The following is a 20,028-nucleotide window of genomic DNA, read 5'->3' on the forward strand; positions in this document are numbered from 1 at the left end:
GGATGAAAAATTAAAGCTGGCTTTGAAGTTTACACATGACTCTCTCCTCTAAAAAGAAGCATGACTGTTAAAGGGAAACCCAAAACCCCTGCCTTATGTCGGAATAGCCACCTAATATTGAACGAAAGAAAAACCAAAATTAAGAGACTGTTCGACTGCCAATAATACCATAATCCTTTGCATTTGTCTTGAATATTTAACACTGTTCTTAAGGTAGAAATATTCTGTAAATTTTGTCTAGAATTTCAGAAGCCTTGAGCTCTGCACCTTAAACTCTCTACATGTTCCTACTGCAGGAGCTCATTGCCACCACCTGGAATTGTAGCTTGCATTCCCAATACCTTTATGGAAAACCGGTGTGATGTGTAAACCCGGTGCCGAATCACCTGTCATCAATCACAGGGCAGATTTCTAAGTTTGGTTTTGTGTGCGTTCCATGATATCATCCTTTTTGGCACTGTGGTCCTGGCTACTGAAACTAAAACTTGGAGGTATAAATAGCTGTCAAGGAAAAGCCTTCCTCCTAGTGTCCGCTCCAGACACACCAAGAAGCCATGAAGGTCTTCACCGTTCTTGCTTTCCTGGGAGCTGCTGGTGAGTCTTTCAAAGAACATTTCACGAGTTTGTGCTTTGTGGGTGGGAACGTAAAGGACAATTAATACATAGACCAAGGGGAAGGAGCTGCAGGTAACCAAGCAACACCATTTACTACATTCATGTACTCTATGGGTTAGTCAGGAAAAGAAAGGACAGGACACATGACTCTTGTGTGTATTCCCCTCTCTATGAAGTGGTAGCAAATAACTGAAATTATTCTCTACCCTAAAAAGAGGGTGACAACATTAAATCCTGATGCTATGGAAGAACAATGTCTGATGATTTACAGAGTTAACATAGTTGGAAGAGATATGCTATGCTCATAGATAGAAACCATAGACTCTGTCTCAGTAAACCTTTACTAACGAAATTGGTCTTGTATTGTACTGTCATTCAATAGTGAACAGCAGAAAAAAATATTTTTCTAGGTTAATACAAGTAAATTTAACAATAAATTCTCGCAATTGAAATGAATTTTGATTGAGTAAATTCTCTTATATTTGGAAACTTGAACCATCAATTTTAAATATTGGAATGTAGGGCCCAGAGAGAGTCATTACAGTATTTATAATTATACAGAATTCTGGGGGGGGGGTAGATGTAGCAAATATAAATTACATACATATGTAGAACTTAGTAGGAAATGTAAAAATATCAGTTTGCTAAATATCAGATATCACTGTTTATTTAAACTGCTAAATACATTGGTATATATCCAGTAGAAAACTATATTAAAGAAAATTTTGGGAAGAAAAACATAGGATATTGATTAAATCATGTATACAATTTCTATCTAATAAATTCATTCATTCAATCATTTGTATGTTATAAATAAGACAAAAAATACAGTAAAACACATTACTAGGACTGCAAAATGGTTCCTTGTGTAAAGGTGCTTGCCACCACGCCTTAGGACTCACTATAGATTCTGGGACCCAAGTAGTGAAGAGATAGAGTAGTCACTTGGAAGGTGATCCACAGGAACCCTATGCTATAAACACACACACACACACAGAGAGAGAGAGAGAGAGAGAGAGAGAGAGAGAGAGAGAGAGAGAGAGAGAGAGTGCAAACACATGAACAAAATTTTGCAAGTTTAGATTCTGTTAGCAATGATATCAAAACAGGATATGCTAAAGTTAAAAATGGTACCTTTTAAAATACTACAAACACATTTTAGTCAACAGGAGGACACATGTCCTTTTCTGGTTGGTCTGTACAAACTTCACATGCAAGATGAGTTTTGAGACAAGTCTTCTTGTGCTAATGACAAATAAAAAAAAAATCTTCCCCAGTGGCTTTCCCTGCTAATGGTGATGATGATGATAAAATCATTGGAGGCTACAACTGTCCGAAGAATTCCATTCCTTACCAGGTGTCCTTGAATGATAACACTGGACATCAGTGTGGTGGCTCTCTCATCAGTGACCAGTGGGTATTGTCTGCAGCTCACTGCTACAAAGGAAAGTAAGGAAACAATACTCAAATCCCTGCAATCTATGGCCCATCAGTCCTCTCTCACTATCTCCAAGAGGATAGCCTTTTGTGAGTCTGTACTGACTGAAAACAAACTAAGGAACCCTTAATCCTGCACACTGGTGGGAGGGAATTATACTACCTGAACTACATAATCTTTATAGGGTTGGATGTTTTAAGAAGATCGTGTTTCTATTTTTATACTCTGGACTTTGAGCTTGGAAGAGAAACAGCTCAACGGGGATGCTAAGAAATCCTTAATATTTTAATGCAGGAGACTTCAGGTTCGCCTGGGAGAACACAATATTAAGGTACTTGAGGGTGGTGAGCAATTCATTGATGCAGGAAAGATAATTCGCCATCCCAAGTACAATGAAGACACTGCAGACAATGACATCATGCTTATTAAACTGAAATCACCTGCACCCTAAGCTATCAAGTGTCCACAATCTCTCTGCCAAGATCCTGCCCAGCTTCTGGTACTCAGTGCCTTGTATCTGGCTGGGGAAATACTGTGAACCTTGGAGGTAAGTGTCAATGAAACGTAAGTTCCATGTGTATAGACATGAAAGATGAAAGGTCGACATTGGTGGTCAACATGGCCAAATTCTCACTTCGAGCCATGCTTCCAGACGTTTTCCACTTGGCCAGTACCTATTTGGAGTCTAGAAGGTTGCTTTCCTGAGACCATTTGGAAAACACAGTAAGAGTGATACTTTAGCAAGATGCTGAGATATTTAACTGGTGTAATCTATGATGAGAAGGAAATAAAACCTCAAGTGACAAGAGAGGAGATGACCAAGGATGTATTGTCGCCTGAGGTTATCTACCTCTTAGAGGAAACACTGTCCCAGGATCAGAAATCCAAAGTCAATGATATCATTGTCATAGAAAGAACACCTTATTAGTTAAAACTAATGTAAAAAAAGTCTTCTACAAAAAACCTAACTTTTGAATTACAGATGTCTGGGAAAGAAGTAGAGACCTCATGGAAGATATTGAGTGTGCCTCCATTTTTGCTCTCAACAGGCAAATACCCAGCAATCCTTCAGTGCCTCGATGCTCCCGTCCTCTCTGACAGTTCTTGCAAAAGGTCCTACCCAGGCGTGATCACCAGCAACATGTTCTGCCTGGGCTTCCTGGAGGGTGGAAAGGACTCCTGTGATGTGAGTGTTCCTTCACTCCTTCCCAAATATTACAGTGTGTCTCTCTCCTCGTCAGTGTATTTCTCCTGGCTAAGAAGCGGGCACATGTGTCTGTAAGGTTTCATGTGAGACGAAACAAGTGAACAAACGAGCTTTTCCATTGCTATATTCTTGATTAAGCACGAGGGTAAAATAAATACAGAAGAGTGTATGTGAATAGCCTATAAAAGCAAGTTTCTGAGAAACTGGTTTATGGGTTGTGACCAAGTTGGATGAACAGCAAAAAGAACAGCAAGTAATACGTGAAGCCCTCAGGCTTTCCTGAAATTATGTGCCAATTAAAAAATCTCATGGTTATAGAGAAAGGGTGGAAAAACTGTAATTAGATATGCAGGGAATCTGCACCGATTCTCAGGGCACCAATACCCACTACACTTGCCCCATGATAAAGGGGAACCATCTTGGAGTCCACTCTCTGACACCAGCATAAGCATAATGTAATGTTCTTTTCTTTCGGACCAGGGTGACTCTGGTGGCCCTGTGGCCTGCAATGGAGAGCTCCAGGGCATTGTCTCCTGGGGTTATGGTTGTGCGCTGAGAGGCAAGCCTGGGGTCTACACCAAGGTCTGTAACTACCTGGGCTGGATTCGGGAGACCATGGCTGCCAACTGAGTTCTCTTCCCTCCCACGAGTCACCTGTTCCTAATCCATGTCTCTTCCTTCCTCCTCCTCAAATGAGTCTAGAATAAATGCATTTTCTCCTGCTCTATCTCTGTGAATGCCTTATTTGATGCTCCCTAAAAAACTTGATGCTAAATGAGAACAAAGAGAGCTGAGAAAATTGTTATAATTAAGCAGTCATCGAACAATAAGGATTTACTGGTGTCCTTCAAGGGTGTGTGGGGTAGAGTGGATGTAGAGGTAAATGTGCTTGCAATTACCAGTGTATTTTGTATTATAATTAATGTTTTATTAACAGGTAGGATACATGCTTTCTAAGATACTGTTATCGAATACAACTTGTTTCGTCCCAGTTTGTATATCCATAACCTAAGGGAGATGACATGAAACCACAGACATTACAAATTACTGTCTGTACAAATGAGCATTCCTTTTATGCCCTAACACAGTGCTGTGTCTTTCCTTGCTTTTTACTTTTTTCATAATATTTTAAATGCTGAGAATTTCTATGATGCCTGATGGAGAAATTTAAGATTTTTTTTCCAATTACACATATGTGTGTGCCTGTGTGGAGGTGTGCGCATGAACGCCAGGTGCCTGTAGAGGGAAGAGGTGTTAGATGTCTTTGTTCTACACGTACAGGGATTTTAGAGCCTCCTATGGGGTTCCTGGGAGGCAAGCGCTGGACTTCTGCAAGAATGTTGTATGCCCTGTATCTCTGAGCAGTCTCTAAAGACCTTGAAGAAATATTTCAAAGACATTTTTCCCTCTAAATTTTGGCCTCTGAGTCACCTCTTGTCACCAAAGCCTTCGTCCAAATACGGATTACACGTGTATTAAGAACCATGTTCAAAAACAACTACAAACGATAGATGTTTACAGAAAGGAGGGGAACTCCCCCACTGTCACGTTTCATTGGGCACAGAGCTGTCACCTGCATTTTTGTATCAGTAGTAGAAGAGACACAAGCATGCTTTCTTAACTGATTCCCACCAGTCACCATTTGTTTATGGATTGCCAAACTACATAATTGTCGCCGAAGACCCTGAAAATTCTTCCTGGGATTATTTGCGATGCTCAAGGGAAATGAAGGACAGAATGGGCTTGAGCCAAAGCACAGTGTGGTAAATGGAAGAGTATAGAAAAGAAAAGTCCAGGATGGCAGATAAAGTAGTCATCAATCTCATTACCAGGGAAGGGCATTTAAGGTAGCCTCTCCACTGTTGCTCAGATCGCACATCCTAGAGCTCTCATCCAGTAGCTGATGGAAACAGAAGCAGACACCCACAGCTAAACACTGAATGGAACTCCTGGAATCCAGTTGGAGAAAGGCAGAGTGATAAGAAGATGGGGCCAAGACCAGGCTACAGAAACCCACAGAGACAGCTGACCTGAACAAGTAGGCGCTAACGGCCCCTAGATTGATGGCTGGGAATCCAGCACAGGACTGACCCAGACCCCCTGAACATGGGGCTCAGTTAGAAGGCCTGGGCAGTCTAAGGGACCTCAGACAGTGGAACCAGGATGTATCCCTGGTGCACGAAAGAACTTTGAGAGCACATCCCCATGGAGGGACACTCCCTTAACCTAGAGACAGGAGGGAGGGCTTAGTCCCTACTCCAAATGACTTGACAGATTTTGATGATCCCCCACCCTACCTGTGGAGGGGGAGTAGATGGGATGGGAGGGTCGGGTCACAGGGCATGGGAGGGAGGGAGAGGGAACTGGGATTGATATGTAAAACATTAAAAAACACTATACACACACACACACACACACACACACACACACACACCTAAGGAAAGGAAGCATATTGTCTCTGCTAGCTCAGGCTACTATTAAAAAAATATTTCAAAGGTCCCAGCTTCAAAAGAAGTATATTTCTCATTAGTTTTCACTCTAACAGTTCCAAGTGACCAAAATCCCAAGATAAAAATCACCTCAGAGACACAAAGCACGTACAGGAATATGGTGCTCCTGGAAATTCGTGAAAGAATTACGTACTTCCAAAATGCAATGGTCCAAGAAAGGCATTCCCGTGCCGTAAGGAGGCATGGAATAGAAAGAATGAACCAATGCAGAAACACAACTCTGAAGAAGGATGCTTTGCTGAAGTGTCTGGAGCACAGGCTGGTACCATCTGAGTTCCAAAAGCCTTAGACAGCCCCCCTCTGGGGCCTTAGCACAGGCGTAACTCAAGGCTACTAGCATTGTTCAGCAGATGACCCATATTCTTGACACCTCTAAAAGTGTCCGTGTTCATTGCAACGTGGGCTTCAAGCACAGAATCGAGCAGAGCACACTCCCAAGCTGCCTCATGGGGTGGCTCACAACTGCCTGTTAACTCCATCTCGGGGGGGGGGGGGATCAGATGCCTTCTTCTGCCCTCTGAGAGTATGCACACGCCTGTGGTGCACACATACATACACGTAAAATAAGTGACTATAAAAGCAAGAGGAGATGAAATTAGTAAAGAGCCAGGTTGGGGGGGATTTGGGATGAACTGAAGGGGAGTATGGTCATGTTTCATTTTATGTGTATGAAATTCCAAGAACAAAGAAGAGTAACATTAAAGCTGTGTAATATGTGTAGTGCCATCTGTGGGGATGAAATGATTTGATGCACTGAATGTCTTCTGTGGTAGAGACTCCATAGACACTATCACTGATAAAGAATTCTGTGTCAATCTGACGAGAGCACAGTCTGACTCCACCAGCACTTGGGGTGCTATTAGTATAGCGACATATGACTTGGGTCCCTTGTCTGTAATGAATTCAACAGGCATCTCATATAGCTGTCTGGGAGAATAAACTTGTATGGGGAACTTAGAACACATTCATAGCCTTACCCAGGGAGAATGCATTTCAGGACCTCCAACTAAATGCATGATAAAGCAAGTAGTAGAAATCCCACATAGAATTTAATTTGCCTATGTATAAAATAGAAGTATAGCTTATAGTTATTCAAAGTAAAGAAAAAGTAACCTCACTAATTGTTAATAAAATAAGCACAATACTATAACTCATTTTTTTAAAATTTTTGATCATTTATTTTGGCTGTTCAACTCTTTATTAGACCAATCAGTTGCTTTAGGCAGGCAAAGTAACCCAGCTTCACAGAGTTAAACAATGCAACATAAAAGAAAGCAACACATCTGTGTGTCACTAAACAAATGTTCCACAGCATAAACAAATGTAACACATCTTCAATTAAGTTCCACAACAGGGAATTAATATGTCCTAGTTATATTTTTTGGCACAATGTCATGCTACAAAGTGTAAGTTGGCCTTGAACATGTAATGACTCAATTTCTTCATCTGCTGACTATCTCTCAGGTTCAAACACTACAATCATGTGCCACTATGTATGGCAAAGTTATTTCAAACTTAAGAATTGTTCATTTATAGAATTTTCCATCCATTAATTTTCCTTCTTATCTGCAAAGTTACTGGATCATTTCTTTCAAGGAAATTGAAGCTCCATGTTCCATTAATAATAACAAATACCATGATTGGTTAGAATTACTCTAAGACAAAGCAGCCAGAATACCAAGAGTTCTGTCTTTATGATAATCCCTTGGAAAATTGTTCAAATGTCAGCAAAACAACTATCAAGACATTTGGCTGAGTGTCTGGAAACTTTCAGCTCTTATCTATGACCTCATACCAATATATTTTCCTTTTAGGAGGACCAGTTCCCACCAGGTGGGTTTTCAGATTCCATTCCCATAACATCCTGGGAAAATGTTAATTAAGTCTTGAACGATACATCACCTGTCACAGAATAGGATTCTAGATTTGGATTTGTGACTTTCCAGTGAAGTCACTTTTTTGGCACCTGAGACCATGGGAGTCATTGGTGCCTGTGGAGATATAACTACCCTAGAGGAAAGACCCCCCCTCTCATTGCCTGGTCCTGAGCCAGTGACCAACCATGAAGATACTCTTCTTCGTCCTCCTGGGAACTGTGGGCGAGTCTTTCAAATTAATGAATCTGTAAGCATCAGAATTATAAGTTTCTATTTTCCTCCAGGAAAATCAACAATGCTCATTGCATATAAGGGCTACAAGCAAGAATCTTAAGAGGTAGAGACACGAGTGTATAGTAGCCATGCTTAACAGAGATTAAATCTCAGTCAATGGCGGAAATTCACACCATGCAGGGAGGAGGCCTCACAAAGAAAAAGAAGGTGTTTTGATCTTCCATGTAGATCCCAGGAATTTAGAAGAGAAGAGAAAGGATACTGCTTACACACACACACACACACACACGCACGCACGCACGCACGCACGCACACACACATACACACACACACACACACACACACACACACACACTCCACTGGCTTCTAAGTCTGCACTCCTTAGTGACGCTGTGATCACCGAAGCCCATGAGCCCTGAACCCCGCAGGGCAGTTATTACCCAAAAACATCACAACAGATGAAAAGATTTTTCTTCATTGATAAAAATCTTGGGCTGTGTTTCCAGACAACTTTTTGGTTTTCTAAGTGAGAAGTTTTATTTGGAAGAGGAGGGAGGAGGAATAAGAAAAGAGGTAAAGAGAGAGGACAAAAGAGAAGAGACAGGAAAAGTCCTGTCTACCTCAGGGGAACAGAGGAAAGAGAGCGAGAATAGGAAGGAGAGAGAAAAGAGAGAGGAAAAAAAGCTCCAGACAACTTTTTAAGTGAAATCTCCCTAATATAAACTCACAAGTCATGCAATTGTGATAAAAAAGAGAGATGAGTGTTTTCAATACTACCATTTCTAATGCTACTAAAATTTTATTATTAAAATTTAATATTTACTTTTCCTATGTAGAACCAGTATAAATGTGATGTGTTTGTATACTTGTCTAGAAATTTCTTTTCTAAAAGTATTTAAGTACTGGATAATAGAATGAATGTTTTTGAATAAAATATACTTGGAGCTGTAATAATTATCAATAGATAGTTGGACTATATGAAAATGGTGAATGATTTGTTTGATGTTGGAAGGATAGTCAGATAATTTAAAAAGATTTAAACAGATATTTATTTTCATTTGCATTTGTGGACAAGAGTGTTTTATTGAGAGAACAGTTTCACCTATGGGTTGTTCATGCTATGCTGAAACTCACTATAGACTTGTTAGTCTAGAACTCATAAATTTACAAATGATATGAGAATTTATTCTAGACTCCAAGAAAGAAGTTGATTAAATTAAAAAAAAAGCAAAGCCATCATTTACTTACAGGATAGAATGTTCTCTTACAGCATTTAAACATCCCCTTTTTATTAACTTATGGAGGTAGCTTTTCCATTTTAACATTTCATCAACTACCACAGACATACACCAGGAAAACTCCTGGAAGGTTTTCTTTTTTTTGTGTGTGTGTGTGTGTGTGTGTGTGTGTGTGTGTGTGTGTGTGTGTGTGTGTGTGCATGTGTGCTGATGTACTCATCTGTGGACATGAAGATCAGAAGTTAACTGTATATGTTTCTCTGTCATTCTCTACCTTACGTTTTTGAGACAAGGTCTCTTCACTGAACTTGAAATTTTCTATTTTCAGCCTTAGTGGTTAGTCAGTGGGTTCTGGTTATAGTCTCCATCTTCATTTGCTCTCGCCCCCACCCAGGAGTGGGGCTGTAGAGCATGTCACCATGCCTGACTTTTATGAGGATGCTAAAGAGCTGAACTCAGGTCCCCTTGCTTGGACAGAGAACTGTGCCTACTGAGCCATCTCTCCACCCTATACTGCAAAGCTTTCTCCATATTTGCATGGAAATTGATGAGGTTGTGGTTTTAAATGGTTAGATATTAAGTGGTGGTGATAGGACATTTATTTTCTAAGGAGCCTCTGATTTGTATAAAATTTGTGGGTATGTGTATGTACTACAATGTATGTTTGTTAATGGAATATATATATACACTATATACATTTATGTCCTAACAGAAAATATCATCAAACAAAACACATATTTCAAAAGTGCTTGTTTATTCATCATTATATATTCACCGTCTGTGTTCAAGGTGCAGAATAATGAATAATCAAAAAGATTACCAAAAGCTACTTTTTCTCACTGTTGAGACAAAATCATTCAGGAGCCACTTAAGAAAAAACTTGTTTTGGCTTATACTGCAAAGGGTGTAGTCAACATGGGCAGGGAAGTTCTACTGAGGATGGCTCACAGTGGGTGTGGGTGTGGGTAAGGCAAGTGGGGTCTAAGATCCTGACAGTCAGGAAGCAGGGAGGTAGCGCCAGAGTGTGCCTCAGGCTTCCACGCCACGTGCTCTGGTTCCGCCCCGGATCCCTACCCCACGCAACAGTGTCACTCATGATTAGACTGTGTCTTCCTTCTGCAGTTAAACCCCCACGGGAATAACCTGACAAAGACACACAGGTGTGTCTTCCAGGTGATTCCAAAACCTGTGAAGTCGTCAATAGAACTTAACCATCACGTTGACATGCCTTGACCATGCTGTACAGAAGACATTGACATGCCTTGACCATGCTGTACAGAAGACATTGACATGCCTTGACCATGCGGTACAGAAGACATTGACATGCCTTGACCATGCGGTACAGAAGACATTGACATGCCTTGACCATGCGGTACAGAAGAACATTGTCATCTCTTTTGTCCTTAGTTTGGAATAAAACCCCGTGGCGCATGAGTTAAAATGACCAAGCCCATTAACAGAGAGCTCCTCACTTTTTTCTCACAGCTTCTTCCCTTGCTGAGGAGAATGATGACAGGATTGTTGGGGGCTACACTTGTCAGAAGCATTCTGTCCCCCTACCAAGTATCACTGAATGCCAGGTCTCACATATGTGGAGCATCTCTCACCACTGACCAGTGGGTATTGTCTGCTATCACCAGTAAGTAGCCACTATTCACATTCTTACTCTCTAAAATCACCTGATCCTCCAGGCTTACCTATTTCAATTTGAGTAAAGGCAGAAATATGCTTAATAGATAAAACATTCTGGCCTTATGTGACTCGTTGGTCACCCATGCTTTTACTAGCTATGATATTAATTTATCATGGAAGATGTTAACATGGGTGGACACCCTTAAAATTCATTGCTGTCTTCCCTAAATTATGGTGCAAAAGGAAGAGGGTGGTTGGTGATGGACCCTTGGAAGAGCTTTACAAAGCTGAGCCCTAAGAAGTATAGCTCAGTCAGAATGAAACTGCACACCAGGTTAACCAAAACATCATACTTCTAGTGCCACAGCACGAATAAAAATAATTTGATCTGTTCCCTATATTTATTTCTATCCCTCTGACTTTTGCTTTGGGGATTCCAACAAGTAGAAAGTACCAGTCAATATTCAGCAATCTTTTGTTCTAAACAGAAGTATATCTGTTTCTAAGATATAGTTTGCTTTCCATTCCTATACCTCCCAATTATAAGATGATGGTGGGCTGTGAGGCTCTGCTACCAGAGACACTAAGGATTTCTGTAGCCTATGCCAGGATTGGTAGTGGGTGCGTATTTCAGTGATCTGTGCTTAAGTGGGGAGTTATGTTTACACTCGTGATTGATGGGGACTGGAGAAAGGAAAGGTTATTCACGTTGGACACTTAAACTTTTTTAATTGTTTTCTTTTATTTTTGTTATTATATAATTGCATACTTCCCCTCTCTTCACTTCACATCCCATATTACCCCTCCTTAGTTTCAAATTCATGGCCTCTTTTTCCATTAATTGTTGTTATGGCGCACACACATGAGTGTGTGTGTGTGTGTGTGTGTGTGTGTGTGTGTGTGTGTGTGTGTGTGCATGTGTGCTGATGTACTCATCTGTGGACATGAAGATCAGAAGTTAACTGTATATGTTTCTCTGTCATTCTCTACCTTACGTTTTTGAGACAAGGTCTCTTCACTGAACTTGAAATTTTCTATTTTCAGCCTTAGTGGTTAGTCAGTGGGTTCTGGTTATAGTCTCCATCTTCATTTGCTCTCGCCCCCACCCAGGAGTGGGGCTGTAGAGCATGTCACCATGCCTGACTTTTATGAGGATGCTAAAGAGCTGAACTCAGGTCCCCTTGCTTGGACAGAGAACTGTGCCTACTGAGCCATCTCTCCACCCTATACTGCAAAGCTTTCTCCATATTTGCATGGAAATTGATGAGGTTGTGGTTTTAAATGGTTAGATATTAAGTGGTGGTGATAGGACATTTATTTTCTAAGGAGCCTCTGATTTGTATAAAATTTGTGGGTATGTGTATGTACTACAATGTATGTTTGTTAATGGAATATATATATACACTATATACATTTATGTCCTAACAGAAAATATCATCAAACAAAACACATATTTCAAAAGTGCTTGTTTATTCATCATTATATATTCACCGTCTGTGTTCAAGGTGCAGAATAATGAATAATCAAAAAGATTACCAAAAGCTACTTTTTCTCACTGTTGAGACAAAATCATTCAGGAGCCACTTAAGAAAAAACTTGTTTTGGCTTATACTGCAAAGGGTGTAGTCAACATGGGCAGGGAAGTTCTACTGAGGATGGCTCACAGTGGGTGTGGGTGTGGGTAAGGCAAGTGGGGTCTAAGATCCTGACAGTCAGGAAGCAGGGAGGTAGCGCCAGAGTGTGCCTCAGGCTTCCACGCCACGTGCTCTGGTTCCGCCCCGGATCCCTACCCCACGCAACAGTGTCACTCATGATTAGACTGTGTCTTCCTTCTGCAGTTAAACCCCCACGGGAATAACCTGACAAAGACACACAGGTGTGTCTTCCAGGTGATTCCAAAACCTGTGAAGTCGTCAATAGAACTTAACCATCACGTTGACATGCCTTGACCATGCTGTACAGAAGACATTGACATGCCTTGACCATGCTGTACAGAAGACATTGACATGCCTTGACCATGCGGTACAGAAGACATTGACATGCCTTGACCATGCGGTACAGAAGACATTGACATGCCTTGACCATGCGGTACAGAAGAACATTGTCATCTCTTTTGTCCTTAGTTTGGAATAAAACCCCGTGGCGCATGAGTTAAAATGACCAAGCCCATTAACAGAGAGCTCCTCACTTTTTTCTCACAGCTTCTTCCCTTGCTGAGGAGAATGATGACAGGATTGTTGGGGGCTACACTTGTCAGAAGCATTCTGTCCCCCTACCAAGTATCACTGAATGCCAGGTCTCACATATGTGGAGCATCTCTCACCACTGACCAGTGGGTATTGTCTGCTATCACCAGTAAGTAGCCACTATTCACATTCTTACTCTCTAAAATCACCTGATCCTCCAGGCTTACCTATTTCAATTTGAGTAAAGGCAGAAATATGCTTAATAGATAAAACATTCTGGCCTTATGTGACTCGTTGGTCACCCATGCTTTTACTAGCTATGATATTAATTTATCATGGAAGATGTTAACATGGGTGGACACCCTTAAAATTCATTGCTGTCTTCCTAAATTATGGTGCAAAAGGAAGAGGGTGGTTGGTGATGGACCCTTGGAAGAGCTTTACAAAGCTGAGCCCTAAGAAGTATAGCTCAGTCAGAATGAAACTGCACACCAGGTTAACCAAAACATCATACTTCTAGTGCCACAGCACGAATAAAAATAATTTGATCTGTTCCCTATATTTATTTCTATCCCTCTGACTTTTGCTTTGGGGATTCCAACAAGTAGAAAGTACCAGTCAATATTCAGCAATCTTTTGTTCTAAACAGAAGTATATCTGTTTCTAAGATATAGTTTGCTTTCCATTCCTATACCTCCCAATTATAAGATGATGGTGGGCTGTGAGGCTCTGCTACCAGAGACACTAAGGATTTCTGTAGCCTATGCCAGGATTGGTAGTGGGTGCGTATTTCAGTGATCTGTGCTTAAGTGGGGAGTTATGTTTACACTCGTGATTGATGGGGACTGGAGAAAGGAAAGGTTATTCACGTTGGACACTTAAACTTTTTTAATTGTTTTCTTTTATTTTTGTTATTATATAATTGCATACTTCCCCTCTCTTCACTTCACATCCCATATTACCCCTCCTTAGTTTCAAATTCATGGCCTCTTTTTCCATTAATTGTTGTTATGGCGCACACACATGAGTGTGTGTGTGTGTGTGTGTGTGTGTGTGTGTGTGTGTGTACAACCTGCTTGGTCTCTACAATGTTACTTGTATGTTTGCCACATGTACATGTATAATGTTTTCAGGGTGATCATTGTATATTGATTTAACCCATTGATGGGCTTGTCCCTTAGCTGCAGTTGCCTGTACTTCTTTGTGTAGGGTTGAGGCCTAGGGGTCTTTCCCTAGTCAACCTTAACGTGTCTATTGGTGTTATTCTTGTGCAGAGCTAAACCCCCAAAGTCTCACCAGTATGGCTGCCTAAACATGAGCTGGAAACAGGACCCTAAAACTTTTAATCCTTAAACCCAGACATATACAGGTGCGTCTTGGAGAACATAACATTGATGAAATTGAAGGTGGTGAGCAGTTCATTGATGCAGCTAAGATTATTCCCACCCTGATTATACTACATGGAATATTGACAACGACGTCACGCTGATTAAGCTGAAATCACCAGCTACCATCAACTCTCAAGTGTCCACAGTCCCTCTACCAATGTCCTGTCCGTCAGCTGGTTCTGGATGTCTCGTGTCTGGCTGGGGCTTTCTGAAATCTGGAGATAAGTGTCTCTGTGAGATATAAAAGTGGTAAAAGTGGTGAGTGTGTGAGTACTGGAAGCGAATGGCACCCTAATGGCGGTAAGTACACATTCTCATTCAAAGCCTGGTTCTCAGAGGGCAGCTTTGAACCTGCCACTTGAGAGATGCTAGCTGAAGTTAGGACATTTCCCCCAATGATCCTATCAAGGCAGAAAAATATTAATTTAGGAAAGCATCAAGGAGTGTGTGTCTTGATAAGATGGTCTGAAAACTATGAGTAGAATAAATGTCCAGAGCAGAGGGTATTGGACTCAGCACTGGCAGAAGCCCCTGGATTTGAGAGAAAGGGAGGCTGGTATTAATGCCAGAGAAAGAGTAAATAGTGAGTAAAATTATTGAAATCTTCTAAATTATAGATTGCTTTTAAATGTTTACTTTTTATGTTTTATGTGTGCATGCTCTCTCTCTCTCTCTGTGTGTGTGTGTGTGTGTGTGTGTGTGTGCGCGTGTGTGCACATTCATGCCTGGTGTCCTCAGAACAAGATGAAGCTTTGAAAATGGAAGAGAAATGCTCTTATGAAAAGTACTAGACAGAATAGGAAATAAATATTAAGTCAGTGTGATTAACTGGAGTTTTACCCTTAGCCTCTCGGATTGCCTCACTCCTTCAGTGTCTGAATGCTCCGTCCTGTCGGACTGCATTTGCCACAAGGCCTATTCACATCGAATCACTGAAAACGTGTTCTGTCTCGGCTTCCTGGAAGGTGGAAAGGACTCTTGCCAGGTGAATTTCCTCTTAACTATCTCTGTCGCCATGGCCCGCCTCCCTTACTCACCATATTTCTCCTTTGAGACGGGAAAGGGCAAATCTGTACCCGGGTCTCAATCTGGGAGGTGAAGGAGGGCTTTGAGAAAACATTTGCTCGAGTTCTCTTTGTGGTGTGGTGATGACTATTATGGGTAAGGGGCCAAAGAGCTGATGCTGTGGAAAGCGTAAACCCAAGCAGCCTTGTATTGTGGGGTTGAGTCCATATGAAAGAGACAGAGCTTGTGAGTCACATGAGATCTCTGCAGCCTTTATTCTTTTCTGCCCTTTCCAATACAATGACTGCAGGGGACACAAAAACAGGCAAAGCAATACAACTAGAAACACTGAATAGATTGAAAACTGGAGTGTTAAGGATAGTCAGTGCTTTGTGGAGGGTCAGGGGACAATAGTACCCTGGGAACATGAAAGAACATCTCGAATCGGATTATTCCTCAAGGTATATACCCAAGTCTAAATATTTCATCTTTGTTGCTCAGTATGATTCTGGCGGCCCTGTGATCTGTGATGGACCACTCCAGGGTGTTGTTTCCTGGAGCGACGGCTGTGCTTCGAAAGGGAAACCTGGTGTCTATGCCGAGGTCTGCAACTACTTGAATTGGATTCACCAGACCATTGCTGAAAACTAAGTGCCTTTATCTCTTCAGGAATCACCCCCTGGTGACCTTCCTTCTCTCTCTCCAAACTATGTGGAAAAGAAAACACTTTCCTCTGCTCTGGGTCTTTTCAATCTTGATGCTAGAGTGAGAAATTGGGCGAGGTTGAGCAATAAAAGCAAGTTTGGGTGTTATTCAGTCATTCAATGCAGCCTTCTCAGACAATTTCATCGCCACCTGTTGTGTTCCAGACTCTGTGAGACAGTGAGCCCGAAACAGGGTTCCCTTCAATAAAATTACTCTTATTATATCAGACTAGTCAAGGGACAAGATTCTGTTACAGCACACATTGGGTCACAGTATAAATATAAACATTTATATGTGCTCATGACTTTCCAAAAAAGTAGAATTAAAATCTATTGCTAAATAGATTTTCCTGTTCCTACCTGCAGTGTGATATAATATTCACTTTGTCTTTCATCTTCAAACCAGCCAGTGTTTTGTGGAGATACCAGAAGCTAAAACTCAGGATTTGGAAATGTTTAGACAAGATTCTTGCATTTTCCGATTTCCCCTTCTCTTGGGTGTCAGTCCTCTGGGGTCCTCCTGTATACCAGTGCCCTCTGGAGAATTGTTGGTGACAGTTTTCCAGCTTTGCCTGTGGGTGATTTATCTAAGACATCACTGCACCACAGTGCTGTGGTTTGGTTTTTCTGGTCATTGGCTACTTAGATAGAGCTGTGCTTATTGTTGGTCCCACATCACTGGGATGTTATGAAGGACTGGGAGTCACTACTGTCTGCAATGTTTGAGCAGGCAAGAGATGCTAAAGGAGCTGTGTTCAGACGATGGGGAGTTCACTCAGGCCAAGGCTAATACAAACAGATACTTTCATGAGAGTTGCAAACCTACACTACATGAAAAATAAAACCGAAACTTTAGAGATCAACAAAAGGGTTCAGTTTTCACAGATTTAAATCAATGAACATTTATATCAAGCTTTTTCACAAAAACACCCAGATAATCAAAGAAAACCCAGCTTGTAAAACTGTTTAGTTCTATCAGAAAGCTACAAAGAAAATGGGTGTAGATACAAAGAAAATATGCAGTATGTAAGCAGGCTGAATGCACAGGCATAAATGTGTCAGATTCTAATGGATAACAAGCAATATATGCATGTATATTAATAATGAACTTATAAATATAGATCTGTGTATTTTCAAATTTCTGGGTCCCTCCAGAGATCCTAAGGTTACTTCTAGACCAAACATTATAGTTTCACACTTATCAAGTATATTAATGGCTTGAAATACAAATACGATCGCTTTAAAATAGAACAACGGCCATAAAACGTACTCATTTCTCTTCATACGACAGACACACAAGAGACCGCAGCATTGTGACTGTAACATTTATAACTTGAGTAGATGAGTTCCCCAGGTAAACCTTCACCTCATTTCCATACAGGAGATCAAAATTTAGTTTTGGAACCAGCATCATTGTACTTTCAAGAAATCATGGCCCAGAGAAGGATTAGACTGGGAAGTACCAGTTCAAAGCCAGTCCAGGTCATACTTAAGACTCTATTTCCAAAACAAACAAACAAACAGTTTTAAAAGTCCTTTTGTTATCTGTTCAGTTCCTACAAAAGCTTATCATTTTCACTAACCAATCACACAGAATCTTGAAGTTTTAATATTCTCAAAAGCATATTCATCGAGCTAGACATATTGCTCAGTGGTGAAGGGCATTTACTGCTCTGTGGGTTCCCAGAACCACAATTCCCGTTCCAGGGTATGTAAACACTCTGCTGACCTCTATGGGCACCCATACATGACTTCACATAGAGAAAGACATACATACACCTACTGAATCCATATATGTTCCCAAATGATAATTCTAATAATTAATTGCTACCAATAATAAATATACACATTCTTTAAGTGTTTCAATCTTTCATAGTTCATTTAAACTCTTATTGCATATTATATTTTTGCTTTTCTATTATGGTATCTCGGTGAATATAACTTTCTGAGAAGAGTCAAATCATCTGATTACTTAACATAATCCCATATCTTCAAGTTACTAAATATCTTTAAGTTGTTGAGGATTTTATTTGTGAATAGGCATTCTGTGTATATTCTGTGTATATTCATTAAATTTATCTCTTTGAAGCAATTCTGAACCCTAAATGAAACCTCTTAAGGCGTTAAATAAATCTAGGTGGTCATTGTCCAGGTATTTTGTTTGTTTTTCTGATTCTACTGTTTATTAAATAAATCTTTAAAATAAAAACCTATATGCACAATCATCAGTGATTGTTTTATTTCCATTTTGCAATCCTTACCTAATGTTCTGAGCCCATTGGCTTATGTTATATAAATTGTTTCAAATCTCTGAGGTAAACGCAAATAACATTTCCAAGTTAATTCCAGTTTCCTGCTGTTAAGCCTATGGACAAGAGATGATCTCTGGAATTCCAGACGCATCTCTTGTCTGTTACACTCATCATCAGAGGTGACCACACACTTCAGTTCCCTTTTTCTCCCGAGTCATCATTTCAACACAATCCTTACTGCTGCCAGATAAATGGATAAATGCCTGCCATCGCCTATATTTGCAGTCGTAGCCTGCAAATAGATTTAAAGTAGAAGTCACGCAGCAGCCGGGAAGAAATCCATGAAAGAAAGTAATTTCATGGCTACCTGTGTGGTAGCCTCTGCTGCCAAATTGATCGCTTCCCATGGGCGGGGCATCATAAAGCCGTCTGTGGTGAGAAGAGGAATCTCTCCTGCCTGTATTTGGTGGAATCTTGGTTTCTGGCTCAACCAAAAGAACACTCATTATTGTCGATTCCAGGCATTTGGTTGGCAACGTCGGCTGGAACCAACATCCGCTAGAATTCTCCTGTTACCTAGAGACTCTTCACAGAGACTCGGGGCACTGAGTAGGGAATCCGGGTCTTCAATGTCATCATAACCCAACCTTTCAACCTGTCTGGATTGCTGGGTTCACGTGGTGAGTGCACCGCACTGATGTCTACTCATCTAAAGAACCCCTACAGTGTGGAGGGTGGCGATTTGGGAAGATGGCTCCAGCTGGCAGTGGGTTCCTGAGCAGCTTCATGGAGCACAGGGAAGAAGCCATTTGGAGGTTCCAAACACACACTGCCATTGTTACAGCCACAAACTGTTGACATGGTCCTTCCAGGTCGTTCTTTCATCCGCGCAGCTGACCGGGGTGGGGACATAGGCTCTCCCGGACCAGTCCGTCCCCTCAGCCACAAAGTCCCCTAGGGAGATGGTCTTCCCTTCTTATCCGTCCCTTTTGCTGAAGCCATCATGCTGTGCAGGTATTTTTAAGGTCATCTCTTTAAATAAGAGCTCTACCACATTAAGTATATTGATCTAGTATAGCTACATTTTTTTTAATTAAGCCAATAGTATTAGAGAATGTACTCATTTAAGTTATTCTAAGTTATACAAACTTTGGAGAGCACTTTTTACATTTCCAATTACAGGTTTGTTTGTTTTGTTATTGTTGTTATTTTGTTTTGCTTTTAATCTTTAAGTCACTTAAGGCTATTTAAAACCTGTATGAATAACATTACTGATTTCGTGTTTTACCAAGATTCCTGATATTTTTCCAGGCTTGTGACTACTTAGAAAAGAAATTCTTACTTTGGAAGATTTTCAATTTTTTTTACACATATAAGTATTTTCCTGCATGTATGCCTGTGCACGATCTGTGTGTTTGATGCCCTCACAAGTTTGATAAGGCCTTGGTATTATCTGGCAATCAAACCTGGCTCCTCTTGCAAGAGTAGCAAGTGTCAAGCCACCCTTTCAGTCCCAGGAAATTAGTCTCAACATTGTGTTCATCAAAACATTAAAACATGTGAAGTCTTTTAAACAATAAATTTGTAAACAACCATGATTTTGCAGGATTCTTCCACATATCTACAACCAGATATATGCAGGTCTGATGTCTTAATTTTATTAAGTTTTAAATTTTTATTTATTAAAATATTACGCAAAGATTTGGGGAGTTCCAGGTACATGGGTTTCACTCATTCAAGTA

General features: G+C 40.7%; 2 protein-coding genes across 2 annotated transcripts; both read left to right on the top strand.

Annotated features, from left to right (window-relative positions):
- The first annotated feature begins 554 nt into the window (after positions 1 to 554).
- LOC127214217 (trypsin-4-like) lies at positions 555 to 3,890 on the top strand. The gene is given in 6 exon segments (XM_051174615.1): positions 555 to 594; positions 1,893 to 2,064; positions 2,351 to 2,496; positions 2,499 to 2,600; positions 3,103 to 3,239; positions 3,741 to 3,890. Coding segments are annotated over 6 exon segments (747 nt in total).
- A 1,977-nt stretch (positions 3,891 to 5,867) lies between these two features.
- Positions 5,868 to 15,981, top strand: LOC127214306 (trypsin V-A-like). Its single transcript, XM_051174697.1, is given in 8 exon segments — positions 5,868 to 5,942; positions 7,585 to 7,603; positions 12,953 to 13,020; positions 13,022 to 13,110; positions 14,297 to 14,376; positions 14,379 to 14,550; positions 15,172 to 15,310; positions 15,832 to 15,981. Coding segments are annotated over 8 exon segments (792 nt in total).
- The last annotated feature ends 4,047 nt before the right edge of the window (positions 15,982 to 20,028 follow it).

The sequence above is a fragment of the Phodopus roborovskii genome, unplaced genomic scaffold (assembly GCF_943737965.1).
Source record: "Phodopus roborovskii unplaced genomic scaffold, PHOROB, whole genome shotgun sequence".
In the NCBI taxonomy this organism is placed as follows: Eukaryota; Metazoa; Chordata; class Mammalia; order Rodentia; family Cricetidae; genus Phodopus; species Phodopus roborovskii.